The following is a 23402-nucleotide window of genomic DNA, read 5'->3' as shown; positions in this document are numbered from 1 at the left end:
GGAGACAGAAGTGCATTAACTACAATTTATTACGTTCAAATACCCACCATAGACTCCGGTCAGTCAAAATGACTATTTTGTGAACTGTCGGCATTAATCAGCGATTCTGCCAATGACGGAGAGATAGAATCTAGGTCAGGGGAAGCCCCATGACCCCAAGATTCTTTTCCCTTCTGTCACCAACCACGTGACCGAGCCCATATGGCGGCACCATTAGGGCTGGATATCCACTCTGCTTTTTCTCTGCATCGAGTGGAGATCAAGTCTAGCGTCTCTGCCTGGATCGCCTGCTTTTTTCCTGTCCGGGTTTCTGCTTGGGTTGTTGCCGCTATGCGGCAGCCGACATTGTAGCTGGTAGGATAAGTTTTCTTTGTCATTTTCACCCTCGTGTCGTTTACCCCTTTGTGTGTAGGATTTTTCACAGCAAAGAAAACCCGGGCGTCGTAGCTTAATCACTTGTTGGTTTCCTACTGTTATTTGCTTCCCTTATGCATGTCGTCTTCATCTTATGCTTGATCGATGTATTTAGAAATGAATAGATGTAATGGCAGCAGCAGGGCTCGCTGCTGTTTTTTTGGTTATATTCAGAATTTACCAGCATAGAACCCGCATCCGAAATACTTTTGCCCTAGCTGCGTGCGGGGTTGGGGTTTTTGCCTTGAAGGCGTGTGTCTTTCACTGAAGTTCTGAGGCCTGAGATTTTTTTTCAGAGCCATCAAAATCACTGAGACTGACCGCGTCGCTCGTATTTTCACAGCAAGGTCGCGCATCCAGTAAAAAAATTGGTTAAAGTGAGTTGCGTGTTTGGCATGAGTGGAAGGTCCTCACGCTCGGCTACCGGTGCTTCGTGTACCAAGACGTCGAGTAGGAGGCCTGATGGTGGAGGAATCTATATTTTTTCCTGGTCTCCCCATGCCGATCAGAGGGCATCATCACAGTCTGTTTTTTCAGGCGGTGGTTTACTCCATTTTACCAGCTACAGCGAGGCTGTGCCCCTGGAGGCTTTCCTCCTGTGGGGCATGTTGTGGGTCCCTTTGTGGACCCTTCCTCGCACGGGGTAGGGTTCAACTCCGAATTTAGGGCTTTAGTCAAAGGACTGTCGGGGGAATTGCGTCCCTGGCAGGCCGGGTAGATCAGACGCAGTCGGAGCGAGCTGTCTCCAATGCAGCCCCCCGGTGAGCAAGCAGGAAGAGACATAAAAGCATCGTTTGCATTCAAACACGTCTCTTCCGGGACCCCCCCCCCGTTCCCAGCCGCGGCTCTCCCACTGATTTGGGTGAGGCTGCACCGGGTCTCGTCTGGGGCCTCAGGCACTGAATGCCAAATGGGATGCTGGCAGCCAAGCCTCCGATTTCGGGGCAGGGCTTTCGGTCAGGACACAAGTTGCACCTCCCCCCTACTTTCAGCCATCCAGGGTTTGTCACGCGAAAATGGTACAACGGTAATGAATTTACCCTTGTGTCCGGTCTCCGCCGTGGGTTTTGACTCCCTTCTTACCTACCCACGGGCGTCCCCAGAGGGAACCGACCCTGTCATGAGACGCACAGTCGAACACGCTCTCTCTCTCCCATATTTAAGTGGAAAGGGGACAGTTTGCTCGCGTCGGATACAGCCGGTACCTTGGGCGGTCCCTGCACATAGGTGATAAGTCAGTCCCGGCATTTTTGTGGACAGATTTCTTTACCATCAGCGCCCACAGGAAGCTCCCAGCTCCCGCTTTGCGGCCTATGCCCTCATGCAGAACTGTTTCGGTCTTTACTTCGAAAGCTTACTACCCCCGGTATTGGGTTGGGGTCTAGCTTTCTCGGGCATACCGAACCCTGTCACCGCAGCAGCCATTTGGCTTCTTGCTCCGGGGACAGCACTGGCAAGGTAAGACACCACCCTTTAACTAAGGTGTTGAGTGATTATTGTAGAGTGTTTCATCCCGGACTGGGAAAAGACTAATTAAACGTGGTGAATTTAGGCAGAGGGTTCTCCGAACCCGCCTATTCACATAGTTCATACCCACCATAGACTCCGCCCCCCTCCAACCACCCCACTCTTTCTGTAGCGTTGGTCTAAGTCCTCGATGCGGAGAGAAAAGAACCAGAGTGGATATCCAGCCCTAATGGCACCGCCATATGGGTTCGGTCACCTGGTTCGTGAAGGAAGGGAAAAGAACCTTGGGGACATGCGGCTTCTTCTGACCTAGATTATATCTCTCCCTCATTGACAGAATTCCTGATTTGCATAATTAGTTTTCGGCTTTTCAATCAATATTTCAAGTAGAGTACAAGTAATTAAGAATTAATTTTTAATGTGTCTCCAATACTCTCAGCGCACAGGAGTTTTTTCTAAGCTTTCTTTGATTTTTGTTTGCTTTATTTATTAATACTTAAATTGAAATTTTGAAAAAAAGTGGTCAGAAATGTTATTGTATATTATATCTTCAAACTGAAAAAAATTGCATTCCATTATAAAGAGCCATCACTGAAATACCGGGTCACAAAGTTGAAGATCAGTGAAAACACTTTGCAGTTACTTTTTATAAATCTTGGCCAGGCACATTGACGCATGTGGTCTAAAGATAGCTCAGTTGTCAGGCTAGTGGATAAATGGGTCGTACCATTACAAATCTCAGTGGAAACTAGAGGGGGGTCATGACTACATTTTGATGGGAATTATAGTGGTGATACTGAAACAACCCCAGGTCCTGATAATATCCAATAACCTGAATTAACAAAGAAGTGAAGTTGTTATTAAAGGTACATCAAGGTTTACTCAGATTTATTTATCCAGTTTCTTGAGCATGTATACATGTATGAGATTTTGGACATTGGTCAATGAATGTTTTTAATTATCAGTACAATACTAGATTAAGGGAAATTACTTTATGATGAGTTGTACCCACATAGAGTACATATTACTTCATCTGTTCCATGTATTATTTTAACATGAGTATTTTATAATTAAATGACGGGAACTGTGACATTCATGTCTTGTTTCACTCTCAATTACTAACTATGCTTTTGGTCCATAATGCTTTATTTTTGGCATAAATAAAATTTCCCCTAAATCCATCTTGGGCTATGTCATTGACAATGACTTGTATTTAATTAATTTTCAATAAGAAACCTATCATTTATTATTTCTGTTTGTCCTATTTACAGATGCTCCTGAAATAACTATTCCTTCATTAAAGCATGTGACAGAAGGTGAAACACTATCCATAGACTGTGCAGTAGATTCCAATCCATCCACTTCTAGTATAACATGGTGGAAAGGTAATACAAAGATATCTTCTAATTATCAACTGAGAATATCCAACATAGGTAAAGATGAGAGTGGTAGTTATGTCTGCAAGGCTACTAACCAATTATTTACTGGTACACAAACTGAGACAGAAACAACTACAGTGGATGTACAGTGTAAGTGAATAGCATTTTCTACAGTCTCTGGGTTGTACTCTATCTGACCACAAAAAATATGGAATTTTATCCATATTGGGAATATGGGATTATTATAACCTAGTTTTCAATGACTCTGACATTTTGATATTTCTTGACAATGACAGATTACTCTACCTGTGTACCTATTGTGTAACAGAATGGCATTATACTCTTCTCAAAACTTATATTTTATATCTCTTGATTTACGACATTATCATCCATACTATCTTTCTATCTCTGTTTGAACTTTCCACCAGGATTAAAATATTTTGATAATCCATACGAGTATAAAGATCTAGAGCTTGTTTTGTTTTGCATTAATCTGCCTATTGCTATTCATTTTAATTTCCTCTAGTACTGTATACATGTTCTTATATCTAGCAAAAATATTATCTTGTCATATAATTGTTTAAATGCAAAGTAGAGTTATTTAAATTTTATTCCCTGTCTCAAAATTAAGTTTGCTTAAATATATTTAGCTACATGTGTAACTTTGACTACTGTAAATGTGTTGTAATTGTTGACACTGAAATATTGGACTCGCAGAATTATTAGTACATTGAGTCATCATTAGCGCACATTCAAAAGTAAGTGTATTCATAAATCTACTGCATGTTGATCACAATTTTAACATATTTTAAAATTTGTTGTTTTGATGGACAGATCCTCCTGAGTCATTATCAATAAGCCAAAGCAACAATGGTAAAGTGATTGAAGGCAATACATTGACAGCAAGCTGTGCAGCTGATAGTAATCCAGCATCTACATATACATGGAAATCACCAACAAATGATGAGATAACGACAACATCACAATTAACAGTTAATAATATTCAGAGAGAAAAATCTGGAGTATATACATGTATTGCTAAGAGTGCATTACATGATGGAGACAGAAGTGCATCAACTACAATTAGTATAGATGTACAATGTAAGTATATCACAATTAATAATATCCAGAGAGATAAATCTGGAGTATATACATGTATTGCTAAGAGTGCATTACATGATGGAGACAGAAGTGGATCAACTACAATTAGTATAGATGTACAATGTAAGTATATCACAATTAATAATATTCAGAGAGATAAATCTGGAGTATATACATGTATTGCTAAGAGTACATTACATAATGGAGACAGAAGTGTATCAACTACAATTAGTATAGATGTACAATGTAAGTATATCACAATTAATAATATTCAGAGTGATAAATCTGGAGTATATACATGTATTGCTAAGAGTGCATTACATGATGGAGATAGAAGTGCATCAACTACAATTAGTATAGATGTATAATGTAAGTATATCACAATTAATAATATTCAGAGAGATAAATCTGGAGTATATACATGTATTGCTAAGAGTGCATTACATGATGGAGATAGAAGTGCATCAACTACAATTAGTATAGATGTACAGTGTAAGTATATCACAATTAATAATATTCAGAGAGATAAATCTGGAGTATATACATGTATTGCTAAGAGTGCATTACATGATGGAGATAGAAGTGCATCAACTACAATTAGTATAGATGTACAGTGTAAGTATATCACAATTAATAATATTCAGAGAGATAAATCTGGAGCATATACATGTATTGCTAAGAGTGCATTACATGATGGAGATAGAAGTGTATCAACTACAATTATTATAGATGTACAATGTAAGTATATCACAATTAATAATATTCAGAGAGATAAATCTGGAGTATATACATGTATTGCTAAGAGTGCATTACATGATGGAGAGAGAAGTGTATCAACTACAATTAGTATAGATGTACAATGTAAGTATATCACAAATAATAATTAGACATCTGTTACAGCGTGCTGTAATTTTGCAGTGTTTTCATCCTACGATATTAGGAAATGCAAATTCCAAATATGAAATGATTATGCGCTTAAGCTTATTCTAATAATAAAAACAAACATGGCTGCCACCAGAGTTTGAACGGACTCCACAGAAAAAAGTTCGCTTTGTAAACTTTTTGGATTTTGGCATTCCCATGATGTATCCTTGGAAGGAAAATATGTATAATAATAAGGTTATTACGAAGATACCTCAAAGTATACACTCAGTCAGTATGCCGCCGCATCGACCTCTGCTGTGCGTCAGTCGATACTCCTGATGTACTGTCTTCATGCATACTTTGAGGTATCTTCGTAATTATGATATTCAGAGAGATAAATCTGGAGTATATACATGTATTGCTAAGAGTGCATTACAGGATGAAGACAGAAGTGTATCAACTACAATTAGTATAGATGTACAATGTAAGTATATCACAATTAATAATATTAAGAGAGATAAATCTGGAGTATATACATGTATTGCTAAGAGTGCATTACGTGATGGAGACAGAAGTGTATCAACTACAATTAGTATAGATGTACAATGTAAGTATATCACAATTAATAATATCCAGAGAGATAAATCTGGAGTATATACATGTATTGCTAAGAGTGCATTACAGGATGAAGACAGAAGTGTATCAACTACAATTAGTATAGATGTACAATGTAAGTATATCACAATTAATAATATTAAGAGAGATAAATCTGGAGTATATACATGTATTGCTAAGAGTGCATTACATGATGGAGACAGAAGTGTATCAACTACAATTAGTATAGATGTACAATGTAAGTATATCACAATTAATAATATTCAGAGAGATAAATCTGGAGTATATACATGTATTACTAAGAGTGCATTACGTGATGGAGACAGAAGTGTATCAACTACAATTAGTATAGATGTACAATGTAAGTATATCACAATTAATAATATTAAGAGAGATAAATCTGGAGTATATACATGTATTGCTAAGAGTGCATTACGTGATGGAGACAGAAGTGTATCAACTACAATTAGTATAGATGTACAATGTAAGTATATCACAATTAATAATATTAAGAGAGATAAATCTGGAGTATATACATGTATTGCTAAGAGTGCATTACATGATGGAGACAGAAGTGTATCAACTACAATTAGTATAGATGTACAATGTAAGTATATCACAATTAATAATATTCAGAGAGATAAATCTGGAGTATATACATGTATTACTAAGAGTGCATTACGTGATGGAGACAGAAGTGTATCAACTACAATTAGTATAGATGTACAATGTAAGTATATCACAATTAATAATATTAAGAGAGATAAATCTGGAGTATATACATGTATTGCTAAGAGTGCATTACGTGATGGAGACAGAAGTGTATCAACTACAATTAGTATAGATGTACAATGTAAGTATATCACAATTAATAATATTAAGAGAGATAAATCTGGAGTATATACATGTATTGCTAAGAGTGCATTACAGGATGAAGACAGAAGTGAATGTGTTTGTGTACGTGTGCGTGCATGCATGTGTGCGTGCAGTAGCAAGGGTCTTCAGATTTGGCAGCTGCATTCCATTTGTGACACGCACAATATGAGTGCATTTTCACGACACATTATGTATTTATGCATGTTCAGTATTGAGCTACAAGGAGGAATAGCTATAGAATCTTAAAATTTGGCATATTGGTAATTCACATGGAATAACAATTTTTAGGGACAAAATGTAAAAGGTCACTACGGCATTCATCATGAATATCGCCTTGACGTCACCTCATTTTCTTATGATCTTCACTTGATTTGTGGGACTGGAAAATTGGTATCTTGCTTTAACTTAGTGTAGTCATTCCTATTTCAGCAACCGACCTGAACACATTTTCCACAGTATTCATCTGCCTTCAGTGAATCTGATCATTTACTGATAATTTTACCCAAAAACACTGACATTCAACATGGCAAAAGCTAAGTTGACCAAAAAGTTAACTTGTGCTACATGGAGACCAGTCCACCTCATTGATTCTACTATGATGCACAATGCAACTAGGGTCAACGCTAAATCGTTCATCCAATAAGAAAATTTTAGAACACGCCGGTAATATCAATGATCTCATTAAAGCCTGAATCACTACAGCACTTGCTTTATTCCAGCATGTAAACGACATCACTTAATCTCAAACTTTAATCAGTTTGGAAAATCAGTGTCACAGCACAACTCGCTACCATGCAATCTCCAACTCCCCATTCAAGTGTTTGTCTTGTACTGATAATTGATTTGGCAATTGAACTACATTTGTACTTTGCTGCACATGAGCTGTAATGCAACATTTAACCACATATATGTAAACAAACGGGGCCCTTACCACAGGGCCATTCGGCTTTCTATGCCAGCAGGACCATCAGCTGCCATTCTCCGTACAAATCTTCATAACAATACTAATCTTTATTGCGTTTGAATCCCTATTAGAATTTTGAATAAATTGCAATACAGATGCGTTGAAAGACAAACAATTTCATTGTACCTAGTGATCTACATCTCGACACACTCAGACTTTGAAAACAAACATTATCCAGACATACATGGAATTACATCATTTATGATCCAGCTATGCATCTTGGTCTCAGTGCTTCTCTGTTTTCCATGCCTAAAGACTACTTTCCGTCAGAATCCATCCACTTACTAATTACTCTCGTTTTATCGTATCAAAGGCCGAAATTTATCAACTCGAAGCTTTGCTTGCCTATGATAAGTCGCTCACATGAAAGCAGCATGATATCCATCAATCAACTGGAAGATCCCCAATTCTTATATAGATTGTTTTCATTTTCAACAATACCCACAACTCATTATTCCGACATGTCTTTATGAGGCAGGAAAGGACATGGAGTGCATCATTAACCAGCAAATCAGCACAAACCCATACTACCGTGTAACACCGTACATCGTCAGCAATATCAGTTCAGATCTGTTGAAGATTCAACAATGGTACATGCAGCAGTCCCTATCAAGCTGGAAGCATTAACAAATGCCTCTGCCACCGACCACAGTTAATTAATTCGCAGTGGTGGAGCTAACCCAATATCAACCACCACTCAAACTACACACCTTAGCATTATCCTTACATGACCACCCAGACAAAGAGTTTACTGCAACATCTCAGAGGGTCAAAGGCCTCTTATCTATGTTCATATTCCTCAAGATTGAACTTGATATAGTAAAAATGGTCATCAGGCTACCAGACGACAAGTTACATGACCTACTAAAAGTACTTCCCACTTGACTCCATAAAACCTCCAGCATGAAACGAGAGCTCCTGTCGCTGATTGACACCTTGAGCTTTGCTTGGATGCATTTTCTTTTGCTGCTTGATTAACCTCATCACATACATTGCCAACATTAATGGTATGGCAGCATTGACTGAAAGTTTCAACTAGATGTTCAGTGGTGGTGCAATTTTCCACCATCTTAGAATGATTCTGCATCATTCTTAGAATCACACTGGTCATCTGCTCTGAAGCTTGAACTTTTAACAGATGCATCAGCCTCCATGGGTTGTGCAGGATTCTACATTGACCATTGGTTCACCATATCATGGCCAGCAACTTTTCCAAACCACCATCAAGTGGAAACAAATTTATCCTATTTTCATCGCTTGTTCATTTAGGAGAAATTCCTTGCATGGTCAACATATATTGTTTCACTGTGATAATAAAGGTGTTGTCTACATCTGGAAGAAAGGTACAACATGAAGTCCAAATATCACACACCTTGTCCAGACAATATCCATTGTCGCTGTAAAAGGGAACTCTTTCAAAATTGACCATTCTATTTGTCACGTACCTGGCTCAGAGTGGCCTAACATACAAACCGTTAAAGTTGTATACCGGTACACACCAACTCTGGCTAACCAAACATCGCCGACCACACACACATTACTTGGCAGCAAAAGGTTGATAAGGAAACCCTGACCACCTATCACTATTAACATTCTACAAACTTATGCTATGGTTGGCAAATTAAACACAATGTCACCCCGGCATAACATGTGCAATCGAGCTACAAGTTTCGTCAACCCAAACACAATCTTTCCAGTTAAATGAAGAAAGCTGGCTCACATGTAAAAACCTAACTACTCACCTGCATGAGCTGTTGACCAGAGCCGGAATCAACATCCACGTATACACAACCCACAGCTTCAGAAGAGGGGCAGCGGCAATCACAGTAGAAACAAACCTGCCAGACTGGTTGATTAAGGCTAAAGGAAGATGTCTGAGCATATCAGGTCTATATTGACACACCTGCGTTAACACTACAAGCCATGCCTTGCATCCTTTGTGGACGTTCATCATCATAGGCGCCTTCATTGTCATGCTACACAAGCTCTTGATTTTTCTATTGACATTTTGTATGCCACATTTACGCTACAGTCATGTTGAAAAAATGATTATTTCATCACCTTACCATGCGAGTTGGATCCTCTTCATCCTAAGGTGTTGAAATGTTGTCTTGTTTAGGTGGTTGAATTTATTAAGTGCGTTCTGTATAAACAGATAGTGTGTTAGTTGGTAAGCCATGTCACTTTACAAAGTCAATCTGAGCTCGGTTGAGGTTGATTGTACTTTTGTGTCAGTCAGTGTTCAGACGTAATTTTTGATAAATTTAAAAATGGATAACAATGTCAGTTTTGTTGCTTGTATTTAAGGCACATGGATATAAAACACCAACATACATCTGTGGAATATGGTGAACTCCATATGTGCAATTATATTTTGTCTTGAGATCGGCCTCTGTCTCATTTCTGGTGGTACCACAGTCAAGGTTGATGACCTGCGGTGAAAGAGCTTATGCTGTGGTTGTACCATTGTTATGAAATGCTCTACCATTGAAATTAAACAGTGTACTAATATTAATGAATTTTAAACTCATATTAAAACATGTTTTTTAAAGAAAATGATCAAAGTATGAATTATGCATTTTCTTCTTTGTTATGAACATGTATTCATCACTACTCTTTCTTATGTGATTTTTTCATTAAACATTGTCATGTACTTTTGATCAAATTTTATTTAATAATTAGTATTAATATTATGTACGTATGTATCATCATTCTCACAAGCATTTAAATATTCAAAGATAAAAAAGGATTTGTTTTATTATCATTACCACTTCCACTATGAACACAGAAACTGTCAAGTATATTAAGTAATTCAAAGGAGAATATCTCTTCTAACATGTTGAGCATTTACAGTTCTACAATATTTTATTGACTGTTTACAAGTATCTCCTGCTTGAAGTGCAAGCAACCAAATGTACATACCATCTTAACCACCCCAAAGATAACATTAAGGTTAAAACAGCATTGTCTATATTCATACATATAATTTATCTCATTTGTATTGTAGATGCACCAACTATTACATTAACTGATAAAATAACAATAATTGAAGGTGAGAGTTTGACAGTAACCTGTCATGTCAGCTCAAATCCTGAGGCTACAGTAACATGGGAGGATTCTAATGGTGTGAAGATTAAAGATGATAGTTTGTTGGAATATACTCAAATTCACAGAGATGATGCTGATAAATATACATGTATAGCTACCAACACTTTGTATACTGGTGTAACTGAAAGGAAGTCATTCACAATCATTGATGTACAATGTGAGTATACTGCAAATGAATCTGCCCTTGCATAAACTTTCAATTTTGTTTTTGGATTTCAGCATGTTAAGTCATCTTGGTAAAACAAACTAAAAATGTGTGTCTCACTACTAACTCTTAAAACACTTTCAAATTGATGGATTTTCATGAAATTCACTACAGATCGGTATATAACTAAATTGCACAGATAAACATGAATTTTGTTTTTGGACATGTTGGGTATGGGTTTTACATATAGGTTAAAATGGGTGCAAGTATACAACAATTTATAATTGATTACACAATGAGGTGAAATTTTATGGTAATCCATGTATTTTTAGACAGTGTTTTGGTCAAAAATGAGAATTAAAAAATGTAGTTTTCTCTGGTATTTAGGTATTCATTGAGTAATTTTGTTCAAAATTTGTAGAAATTAATACTAGTATACATGTTCTACTGGCATCTTATGGTGATATATGCACTTTCAGTTTTTTTTGGGCATGGTATGGTTATTGTAGGGTAATTGTTCGATCAAAAAATGGGGTAAAAATGACATTGTTTTCTGATATTTCAATATGCAAAAATAAATTATGATGAACTAATTATTCTACCTGTATATTATGGTGGCTCATGCTCTTTCAGATAGTATAGCTATGAGCATGCAGAAGTATTTTCTAAGCATTGTTTGTCTCATTTTTTTTTTCATTCATAGATTTGCCTACTGTTATTAGTAAAAACACTTTTGCTGGTGAAATTGGTGAACCAGTTGTAATGAACTTAACTGTAGATGCAAATCCTTCTCTCACCACCTTCAGTGAATGGAAGAATGGAAATGTAACATTAAGCATTAAAACTGATTCATCATCAAGCAGTGTGGTCTATATTGATGAGGTAACTGAAGAATATTTTGGATTCTACAATATTACAGCGTCAAACAGTGTTGGAGAAGTCATTATTCAGATTCAGTTGGTGCAAACGGGTAATTTTTTTGGGATTTACAATATCTATTGAGAGTAGTGTTGAGCAAGTATTTTTGATTGATGTGGTACCAACAGGAAATGTGCTGATAATGTATCTCTGAGAACTGGTAACAACATGTACATGTAAGAGTTGTAACAAACACAAACTAGTGTCATGCATAAATGTTGCAATTCTGCTTGAATTAGTAGAAAGCTGGGTTTTATTGATATTAATATTATTATTTTAATTATTCGTTTTGGGCTCATGATTCTTTTATTATTCTTCACAACCCAAATTATCATGCACCAGTTATAAGTGAATAAATATGATATGCATAACTTTCTACATTCAGCAGTCTTGTCTATGTGTTTGAGTGACTCACAATTATTTCCTGTATTGGTATACGTTTTATTTATTTTAAAATGTCAGTTTATTCAGGGAGGAGATTATTTCTGGATGGGCATGCATATTAAAATTGTACCATGAAAAATGAATCAACGTGTATCACGCAGTTCCCATTTAAAATAATTGTACAAGGATTCTTGACCAAATTTCACTGACATATCAAGAACCACTCAACAGATGAAACACAGGTACACATGTACTTTTTGAGTTGGTTTATATTGTCTTATGTGGGTAATATTTATAATAATAACTTATTTTCAGCTCTTCTACTGACAAGGCAATATATTCTATCTGTATTTGTAAATATAACTATACCCTCAGTTCTTTCTACGAAACTTGCTTAATATTAATTATCATTGTTGGTAGGACCTCCTGAACCACCAAAGAACATTGTTATTGTGGAGACTGGTTATGAACAACTTACTGTAGAAATAATACCAGGATTTGATGGTGGTGAACCAGACAACATTGTTTATTACCTGCAATATGGTCTTGCGAATAATATGACTTATAAACCATGGCCAGAAGATGGTGGTGGTAGTGTGAATGAAATATTGACAATAACAGGTTTAAATGTTAGAACTACATATGAATTCATAGCACATGCTTCAAACAGCTTTGGTAATGGAGATTTATCAAACACTTACAGTTTTAAGACATATGGTAAGTTATCATGTTGTTCGGAATACCTTTTTTGTGTGCAACACAAAAATGTAGCAGGCATTGCCTTGCAATCGAGTGCTGCAGAGTAATTTATTGATTGACTGAAAATAGAACTGACGTAACAGTAGAACGTCAAATCTTGTGAACTGCAGAAGTCAAGTTATTATCATGCCTGAGTTGATTGGAATTCAAGATTACACCACCCAGGATTCGTGTTATGCCACTGATCAGAAAATAATTTCCTTATCATTGAACACGTTTGAAGATGCTTTGTCATGAATGAGTTGTCTCGTTTCGCCACCCATTGACCAGAAGTGCATTGTTTCTTGGGGCATATATTTTTGCTCCATACTGTTTTATTAGTTCCACTGTAGACTTTGTTGAGTGAAGCTAATCGCATTAGTGATTGTCCATCGTCGTTGTCTGTGTCAACTTTTAAATATGCTGTCACCATGTATGACAAAGTGGAGCTGTTTATATAGATTTTCCGGATTTGGTAGATTATTTTTGTCATTTATGGTTAAAAATAGTTTTATTTTTACTTTCTCAGTTTTGCACATTTCCGACTTGTTCTCTGAAACCGCATGCCACATCGCTTCGAAATTCATAATTCATTTGGTGAAGATATTTCTATTTTTATAAGTTATGATTTTTTGGGGGGGTATTGTTCAGTTCTTATATGGGCTATGTATAATGCATGGACTCTAGTAGACAACTGTGTCAGTTGGAAGCGCTAGGCCTCCTCAGTACACCATGTTTTGGAAAATAAACTGAATGGGCCAATGTTTCCAGAAATGGTTCAGGTCAAAGTAATTTCATGGTTTGTACGTTTGCTGCTTTTATATGGATGATACGAAACAGTGGGGGTGGGAGGGACTAAAACACCTCCCAACAATCGTGAAGGCCGGATCAGGGTCATCTCAAGGTCAGAGTCATCTGAAGGTGACATGTTTGATTGCATGTTTATTGTGGGTCAGGAAGTCACACCACTCAATCAGGATCTTTCAAGGAAAGGTCAAGGTTATCTCAAGATCAATTGTCACATTTTGGATATATTTGAATAATGGGGTTATTGCAATCACTGCCCTCTGCACGTGTCAATTACAGCGGAGCTCTTCCGATCGCAAGGTCGTTTGTTGGCTTTAGGTTAGTAGGTTTAGCTTCGCCGTTGACTCTTTCAAGCAGAGCTTATCATATGAGTGATATATATATGTAGTCAATTGCGTTGGTGTTTGCATCAACTTCTACTTCTTAAAAAACTACAAGCCGTATTGCTTTGATACGTAGTGTAAATATACCTTGGGTATATTTCCCACAGGTGTGTTCTTTTCGTGATGATATCTATAATTCTCAAATTTTGGTGAATATTTTTGTCATTTTTGGTAAAAATTAATATTTTCGACTTCTTGATGAAAAATGCAAGACGGATTGCTTTAATAGTATACATATAGGTAGTACAGGTGGATCTCACGCATTTTTTAAATTTTTTGTAAAAAGTGATATTTTTGACTTTTTAGGGAAAAACTGCAGGTCTGATTGTTTTGATATTGAACATATAGGTATCTTAGATAGGCCTCCCTTTGATTTGTTCATTTTGTTATGATATCTTGAATTCTCAATCTTTAAAATAACAGCAAGTTTGATTACTTTGTTATTATAGATAAAAGGTACCTCGGGTGGAGCGATCTCATATTTGTTCATTTAGTTGATGATATGTTCAATAAAATGTGCATTTCTAACAGCAAAGCTTTCTTAGCTGAGAGGATGTTTGTTTCTCACGAACTATTTGACATATATTGATGAAATACAAAAAAGATCTGGGTAATGTGCAGACTTCATTAGTTTTTGTTCTAAATATATACACATTAATGATCTAATTTGCATAATAATTATTTAACAGATTTAAATAAAGCTTGGTACAAATATGATCTAATTAATGCACAGACCTCATTAGTTTTTGGTTGAAATTTGTGCTTAATAATGATTTAATTTGCATATTAATTAACCAATTTTAAGCATTTTCACTTGTTTTTCGAGTACCATTTAACATATTCCAATGAAACATGGTACATAGGTGGTCGGCAAGAAGCAATATACATGTATAGTTCAGGATTAAATTATGTGTTTACTGATTGCCGTATTTGCAAACATGTGCTACTGTTCTACAGCTATCTTCAGGTGCGTTTGGATAATCAACAGATCCGATTATTTTAACGTAGTAATCAATGTATAATAATTACCCATCTTGTATAAATAATATGCATAAAACTTCAGACATAGACATGAAACTAGTGCTATATTGGGGGCATTTGACAAGAGATACCACTAATATACCACATGTCAATGTATGGTCATGTGGCCTCATTCATATGCATAACATAATATCTCAGTCGAAGACAATATAGACAATATAGACAATGTAGACAATATATTTTTGGTTTATGTGAATTAATGATGTGCTTCTAATATAGTAATTACAGTATTTCTTATTTGTAGTGCCTCTAATAGCTTTAGAACACAGGGGTTCTTTCTAAGCTTTCTTTGATTTATTGTGTGACTGGTATTTCTTGATTATAGTATGTAGTGTAAAGATGCGATGTGTTGTTCTGTGTTTCTTTCGGAAATCTACTTGATGTTGATGGATAGTTAAATACATTTCATTCTGCATTTCAAAATGATTCCTGACAATGACTCGAATCATAATGCTAGGGAAAAAAGCCTTCTATTATTATTTCACTGGCAATTAACTCCTCGAAACATTCCATCCTTGACATGTTTCTCTATAGTTATAATATATGTTTTGTTTTTAAATGTATAGGTAAACCAACCATTAAACTCAATGTAGATACTGGTAAACTAACATGGACACAGCATGAGAATAGTACTTATCAGTGTGTGAAAATAAAGAAACTTGTAGATGACAGTTGGGTCGTAATAGAAGAATGTGTACTTGACAGTCAACTTGAATATGTAGTGGATGATGTGAATGCTGAATACAGAATAACATACTGTACAACAGATGGAGATCATTGTTTAAAAGAATTAATTGCTGTAGTGAAATTATTACCAGGTATGAAAATTATTCCGTAATATGTTAATAGGCATGTGGGTGTTTGTTGATAGGTTTTTAAATGGATCTATTACAAGTATATAACTTCATTGCGTCAAATAACTCTTGTTATAATAGGTACGGTCTATTCCGAAAGTTTAGTGACTGGTGAATAAAACTAGTGACATTATATCTATTCACAATATAAACATATAACATTGCATATATATGTACATACTATATAAATCTTATTAATTAGTTGTAGCCACCAATAGTTAAGGTCATGATTTTCACCTTGACAAGTATGTTCAATTATCATTATTGGAGGTTACCATTACAAATAATATATGTTTTGTGAACAAAATAATGAAAAGTTCAATTATAAAGCATATCTAAGATAATTACAATTCGATTATTAATAGTCATTTTATATACAGTCTGTTTGAAACAATGAATGAACGTGCATGAAAAACATGTCTTTTGAGTATAAATCGTTTTTCAAGACATATTATATATATATCACAACTGAAAGGCATGCAGGAGAGTTTGACAGATTATATTGTGTCTGATAATTGAAATTACAAATATTACCAAATTAACATATTTCACGATGAACAGCTTATTTTAGCACCAAAATGATGCAATTTATATAACCACAAGTCTGTGAAGTTGAGTGGAAGCCCTTTTTTAATCAATGCCCCCAGTTAACAACCAATCATCAGAGTCAAAATTACGCCTCCCGTTTACTGTATATAAAATGTATAATTAATATACCTCCCCTATTTTGATTACAACCCATGTAAATAATAAACAAGAATAACAACACTAAGTAAATTCATTTCATGCTAAATTGGAAGTATTTCTAATTAGGTTGTCATGTATGTCGGATAATTTCATAGAGATATGAAAAAATACATAATATTCCAGATATTTGAATTGCGATTCTTAGTTCGAAACTATAAGAAGCTAGTAAACACTACTAATATTTTGTTTCCACTTAAGATTTTGACAAGGATTCAAATAACTATAAGGATTATCCCATCAAATTATATTGCCCGAAAAATCATGAATGAAAACATAATAATCAACACTTTTTTATTATTGTTTTATTACAGGTAATAAGTCAGGCACCAACTACATTGGAATTATCTTGAGTGTTATTATTGTTCTATTGGTTTGTATTGCGGGAACTGTAGTTGGATACTATTTTTATTTGAAACGCACTCGTGATGTAAAGGTAAATTGTATGTGAACTGTCGCTATAGTAATATACTAACTTCACATCAATGTTTTTCATTGTAAAATCCTTGAATTGCTCTATTGCTCGTACATTGATGGCGATGGTCCTTTTCCAATGTACTGGAAATTTCACATATAACAAGTTTACTTATCTTGTGAATGTCGCCGCCATATTTGATTTACCTCTAACCTCTACCGCTAACTTCTTTGACCTGAAGATTTGATTGTAGCATATATGTATCGCCAGCAGTCTGATGGAAAGCTCAATGCACGTGGACACATAGTTTGCCTGCCACATAAGATTAATTAAAAAATGATGTAAGATGTTTTAAAATAAATATCGCAGGCTTGAAATAGCATCTGATGCGAAATTTGTTTTTTTAATATATATGGCCCAATTCAAACAATAAGTCATATGGTGTGATCTTCTTGATTCGATTGAGTACAAGCAGACAGTGTCATTCAACTTGATCTAATCTATGCAAATTACGATGTCATTTGAGTAGTTTTTTATTTCTACAAATGTACATGTGTTGACATAAAATGTGTGTACAGAATACATTTATTGGATCATAAGTCACTCCAAGCAGCGATGGCCATACTAATCTATGCTGATTAAATGTACATGTACATGTGTACATGCTATATGCATTATTGTCCTAACTTGGAGACATGTAATGCTTATTTGAACTTTTATTATAATTATTATTCGTTCACATCAGTGTTTTGGATTAAAGAAACAAGATCAAGGTGAAACGCCGAGTAATCAAGCTGATTGCCGTTCATTGGCTTTAAAAAATTCTATCCACACTAATACCTCATCAGCAGAATATGCGACTATTATGCCTATGGAAGAAATTTCCGTCAAGGTAATGAAATATATTTTGAATTGCAATAGTTATACATTATATGATGTTACATGGTATAGGCCTGTTGACCTATGTGTCACGTGATATTACGTACTATTTTGTAAAACGCAAACCCATGCACGCTTACCGTCATGTTACCAAATTTCATTACTATCCAGAATGATACAGGTGTATATGAAGATCTTCATAAAGAAAAGCCAAGAAATGAAATATATATGAAACTTGGTGAACAAATATGGGAAATTCCACCGGACAGGTTACATTTCAAAGAAGCATTACATGACGATGAAGAACGTGAGCGTTTTGTGGCTGATGCTTGGTTTGTTGGTGGTAGAGATGGCGTCACACGTGTCGAAGTAGAGAGATTAAAAAGTGAGAGTAATATGAATGGAATGTCTTTCGCATGCAAATATGCTGAAACGTTCTAATTGATGTCATTGTAATAATTAACGTCTTGTTATGTTTCTCTTTTCTCTTCAGGACATGCGAGTCAGAGGATGAAAGATATCTTTGTAAACCAAATATGCATAATGAAGACCGTAACTCCACATCCATATATTTTAACACTAATAGGATATTCTACTGTAACAGGTTAGTTAATAAACTAGCTAGGTTCTTTTTTCCACTGTTTTACTTTTGGTATTTATGCAAAGATTAATGTAATCTCCGCCTCACTTATTTCATGTATTTTAAAAAGGTAGAAGCAACTGCTGGTGTGCACGCCTTAATCACTTGTAACAAATAAAGCATTCAGAATACTTTATAAATAATATTATCTCAACGCCAGATTACGGATTGGCGGAACAACAAACTTCACTTCAGTTATCTTAAGCGTGACGGGGATAAACATGTAAACCTCAGTCAGCAATTACTAAATATATTAGAATTACAATCAGTGATAATAATATTATAATTACTAGAAATGCTAGTACTTAAATTGTAAGATAATCTCAAGATACTGTCTTGATGCAAATCAAATAATCTGTATGCAAAAATATCTGTACAATATACAAAATACCTGACGTGCTCAATTTATTAAAACAATTACAAGAAATCAACATTCCTGTAGCTATATAGACGTGGTAATGTCCGTTATGCTGGACACGTGCAATGTATCATCGAACACTTGTTTCTGACAACGCTCAGGCACTTGAAACTTGCGGTGTTCACGCACCTTTTTTATTTTCTAGCTGAGAAGCGAAACAAATATAAACTTTTTGTATATTAGTAATTAACAAAGATATAATCATTCGATTACATACTGTGTAATTGCTTTCTCACTGTAGGTCTGAAAACTGGAATCCAGTAACTGAAGGCTCCCTGTTTAAAACTAATCCTAAATTTTCATTTTTTATTCGTATCATACTCTCTGCGCTTTAAATGTCCTCATCTCACGGGATTCTATTTTAAACTTTTTTTATTAGAACCACCGTATTTCGTACAAGACTACATCGGAAATAACAGCCTTAAGTATACATTATTGAAAAGCGCAAAGAACATTAACGACGAAAAGGAAGATAACGTACTCGTATATGCATTACAAATAGCAGAAGCAATGGAACACTTGGAAACACGTGATGTAAAGAATGAGTATTATGTTGTTGCTTAGTTATTTGAAACGGATTTATTTATATATAGTAAAAACGTTCATATATCAAATGTGTTTAGTCCCCGTTCGGATGCATATGGATTGCTTGCACTCGGACATGTTCTACAGGCATGTTTGGACTGCTTACATTCAAATTTGATACATAGATCATACATATGCACATTAATCTGTTTCACACTCTGATTAGATGGCAGAATGACGGCCTGTTTTGTGGTAAAAAATCATCCAAAATCAAACATTTCTGGAATTCCGGAACCGGGTCTCGGTCGTTTATCGATCGATTTTGTTCAAACTTTGTACTTACATTGGACATTCAACTGATGCACGATATTTTGTTTTTCAGATGAAACTCAAAATGGCAGGCTGGCAGCCATTTTTTAATGAATGCGATATCTGACATACTTTGATTGTTATATTTGAAATTAAATATATTCATTATAAATCATGTCATGGATATATACAGATGTATTTAAAATTATATTTTAAGTTATGTCGAATATGGCAATTGCACATCGTCGCTAACAATAACCTAGTTCCAAAGATTATTTTATTCTAGCACGGTAGAGGCAGTCATATTTGAAAATGATTGTCTGCAGCTCAGTACTGTTCAATATCTTATACCCGACTGATGCGGTGTTTTATTTCTTAAATATATGATGTGTATATGCATTGTAGCAATAGAAGGCCATTTGAATAATAATATTTCAATTATTGTTTTTCCAAATGTGTTTCCTTGATAATAACAAGAATTTATATAATCATCAATTTATACAATCTATTCAATTTCAATTTATTCAGATCGTGTCTCTACTCTCAACAGATTACACTCAGAAACCTTTGTACCGAAACGATTATTGTTGGAGAAGCGAACATCTGCAAGATAACAGACATGAAGTATGCTGTCAGAAATAATACATCAACCGCCGTAACTAATACTTTTGTAAATACAAGTAGCGATACAATATGTAGAAGAGTCTGTAAATTGTGAAATTAACAACATATTCAAACAATATCAAACTCGATAATAAACTGAAGAACCTGTTAGAAAATTTAACGAATCATGTTGTCGATGACATCAAATATTTCATTAAAATGGTCTTGTCTCATTATTTACCCAGAAATAAATTTTGTTTTCAATCTACTTTAAATTTAAAGCTACAGGCTGGAATTCAGCATCGTTGGAAAGCAGTAGAACTTTTCTCTGATGATAATTATTCTTCTAAAACTGATATTTGGGCGTTTGGTGTTGTTTTGTGGGAGATAAGTACTCTAGGTGAGTTGTAACATGTAATTATGAAATATGTAAATAGCTACTAGTCGCAAATTGAACATATATTATACACACATGGTACGTCGTAATAATTGTAACTACTAACAAATATTAGGTGTCTGAAAAATTAATGTTTGACATATTCAAGGAGATAAGTCGTCATATACTCACTGTACCAAACACTTTTAGCGACGCACAAATTATAGTATTGCGCTAGATACTATTTATGTTTTGCCAACGTTGTTGTATGCTGGTAGAATGTTCTTATTAGGTGGAGATTACAACTTGCAGTACACCATTGCTGCCCAAATGTCAGTGGCTTATTATAAGCTATAATTTGCATGATATCGAACGCTGCTTCGGCTTCACCATACCGCCTGCAGTCTGATGTTTCAATGTCCGCCTCAAGGAACGGGGACATAATTGTCAGGATTACCAATAATCAGAACCCAAATCATGTAGAACTTAAAATATTCAGTGATTTGTATCCGAGGGAATGTTGGCGTTGGAACGGGGACATAATTGTCAGGATTACCAATAATCAGAACCCAAATCATGTAGAACTTAAAATATTCAGTGATTTGTATCCGAGGGAATGTTGGCGTTGGTTATCCACGAGTTCCGTCATAGCAGCTGTATCTAAGCCCCGCTGATCAATTTGATTGTATTTTATGTTCGTTATTACGATGTTTATTAAAGCATAAATGAAAGGTTACGGTCGATTGAGTACGAAACGAAATCTCAGAATTAACATTATTGGGGTTTAAAAATACAATAATAAGAATATGAACAAAATGCCCGAATTCAGTTTCTCATACAGCATACGCTTCGGCATATATGCTGCGTGGTTATTTGTGTTTTCATTGATAAGGTACAGATATCAGGATTAAACAAAGTGCAATAACTCCTGTAAATTATTGTATTGGTCAGCGCCATAGTTTACAGAGCTAGACGTATAATAATTGTCGTTTCCTGTAATCATATTTCAGGTGGCGAACCTTACCAGGGAATGTCAGACGATGATGTAATTAGGAAGATACAAGCAGGATATCGAATGTCAAAACCAGAACACTGTACCAGTAACATGTATTTATTTCACCAGTCATGATGATATATGATAACGTAGATTGGGTGGATGAGAATTAAAAACAACAAATCACAATCTTGCATTTATATATTCATATTTTCTCTAATCTTTATTTGTAGATACAACTTGATGTTGTCATGTTGGAGACAAGATCCAAACAAACGACCGACATTCTCTACAATCATAACAACATTGAAAGGTTTATTGAAAAAACAGGTGAACCACATTCATAAGTACATTATATAACTCTATATTGTGTATGCCATTGAAATATTATATTTGATACCGGAGTCTATGTATATAAGTTATATATTAACTGTATTTGTTCTACTAATCAAACAATGAGTGTTTTATGAGAACAGAGGGCAGCAGTAGTAGTAGCAGCGTTGTATTTTTAGATATGTGTGTTTGTGTAGCGGCAACATGACGTTTACAAACCTGATTAAGAAACCTGTACATCGGTACTAATACTAATTTATTAGTTATATCTTCAATTCTACTGAGCATCTAGTTGTTCCTCTAGATTTCATTTAGCTATTCTTAAACCCGATGACAATTATTTTGTTTCTTGCAGCAGCGTTCTCTTCTGAAGAATCAACAGTATGTGAACATCAATTTTGATAGCAAATAGGGTGCTGTCATTGTAATTGGAACGAACAACTTTGGTGGTGACAGTGCATACAAGTTTTACAGTATTATTCATCAACAACTTTTATTTCATATCACTGAATTTGTATGTGTTTTTACGTTCATGAATTATTTCGCAGAATATCCGGGGGATTTACATAATATTGCTAGCAACAATTTTAAATTCAAATTATTTGACTAAGTGTTGCATAATATTTGATTATAATAATAATAATTTACGGCTAATAGTAAATTGTAACAACATATACTCAGATCACATAATAGCTTGATATACCCAATGAGCGTGTTTTTTTTCAGTTATTATCATATGTTATAGCGTATATTAATTCAATTATGTTTAGGAAAGGTGTTTATTGTAAATAGTCGAGTATAATTTTGTACACATGCTCACTATTTACACTGATCTACCACAGAAAGTTTAGCAATGAGAATTAATTATATTATCATAATTAATAATTCGCTTGCGAAACATTTCAATCTCTTAATAAATGTCATTGAATACAAATTACAATAATTCTAATTTTGATTAATTAAAAATAAAATTTGTGCAAATTTCACATGCATTTTTTTGCTTGAGGATATGAATACGGTCAAACTGGTTATTTATCAAACTTTATTTATCTTGGCATCCGCCAATGAATACCGCACAAATTCCAAATTATATGGAAAAATACAATTC

At 35.0% G+C, this 23402-nt stretch overlaps 2 protein-coding genes across 2 annotated transcripts in view; both read left to right on the top strand.

The window, feature by feature from the left end:
• Nucleotides 1–16042, top strand: part of LOC146745987 (neural cell adhesion molecule 1-like) — a 36687-nt gene extending 20645 nt beyond the window's left edge. The window contains exons 5-10 of the mRNA XM_085499458.1: nt 3153–3410; nt 4095–4181; nt 10688–10945; nt 11637–11903; nt 12656–12952; nt 15771–16042. Coding sequence (XP_085355584.1) covers nt 3153–3410; nt 4095–4181; nt 10688–10945; nt 11637–11903; nt 12656–12952; nt 15771–16042 — 1439 coding nt within the window. The remainder of the gene's footprint in view (nt 1–3152; nt 3411–4094; nt 4182–10687; nt 10946–11636; nt 11904–12655; nt 12953–15770) is intronic.
• A 1934-nt stretch (nt 16043–17976) lies between these two features.
• LOC146745986 (tyrosine kinase receptor Cad96Ca-like) lies at nt 17977–22275 on the top strand. The gene is made up of 8 exons (XM_085499286.1): nt 17977–18109; nt 18268–18481; nt 18590–18700; nt 19534–19688; nt 20539–20612; nt 20874–20991; nt 21978–22074; nt 22195–22275. The coding sequence occupies exons 1-6, from the start codon at nt 18083–18085 to the stop codon at nt 20908–20910; spliced, it is 618 nt and encodes a 205-aa protein (XP_085355412.1). The 5' UTR covers nt 17977–18082; the 3' UTR covers nt 20911–20991; nt 21978–22074; nt 22195–22275.
• The last annotated feature ends 1127 nt before the right edge of the window (nt 22276–23402 follow it).

Source organism: Saccoglossus kowalevskii, chromosome 5, assembly GCF_978046115.1.
Source record: "Saccoglossus kowalevskii chromosome 5, keSacKowa6.1, whole genome shotgun sequence".
Taxonomy (NCBI): Eukaryota; Metazoa; Hemichordata; class Enteropneusta; family Harrimaniidae; genus Saccoglossus; species Saccoglossus kowalevskii.
Note: the sequence above shows the minus strand (reverse complement) of the source record. Positions and strands in the feature narration are given on the sequence as shown.

Excerpts from the sequence above, each read along its gene's own strand:
- LOC146745986 (XM_085499286.1), top strand. The coding sequence starts at position 18,083 with ATGCCTATGGAAGAAATTTCCGTCAAG. Across the intron at positions 18,701-19,533 it reads AGGATATTCTACTGTAACAG|AACCACCGTATTTCGTACAA; the intron begins GTTAGTTAATAA and ends TTTTTTTATTAG. Across the intron at positions 19,689-20,538 it reads AACACTTGGAAACACGTGAT|ATTACACTCAGAAACCTTTG; the intron begins GTAAAGAATGAG and ends TACTCTCAACAG.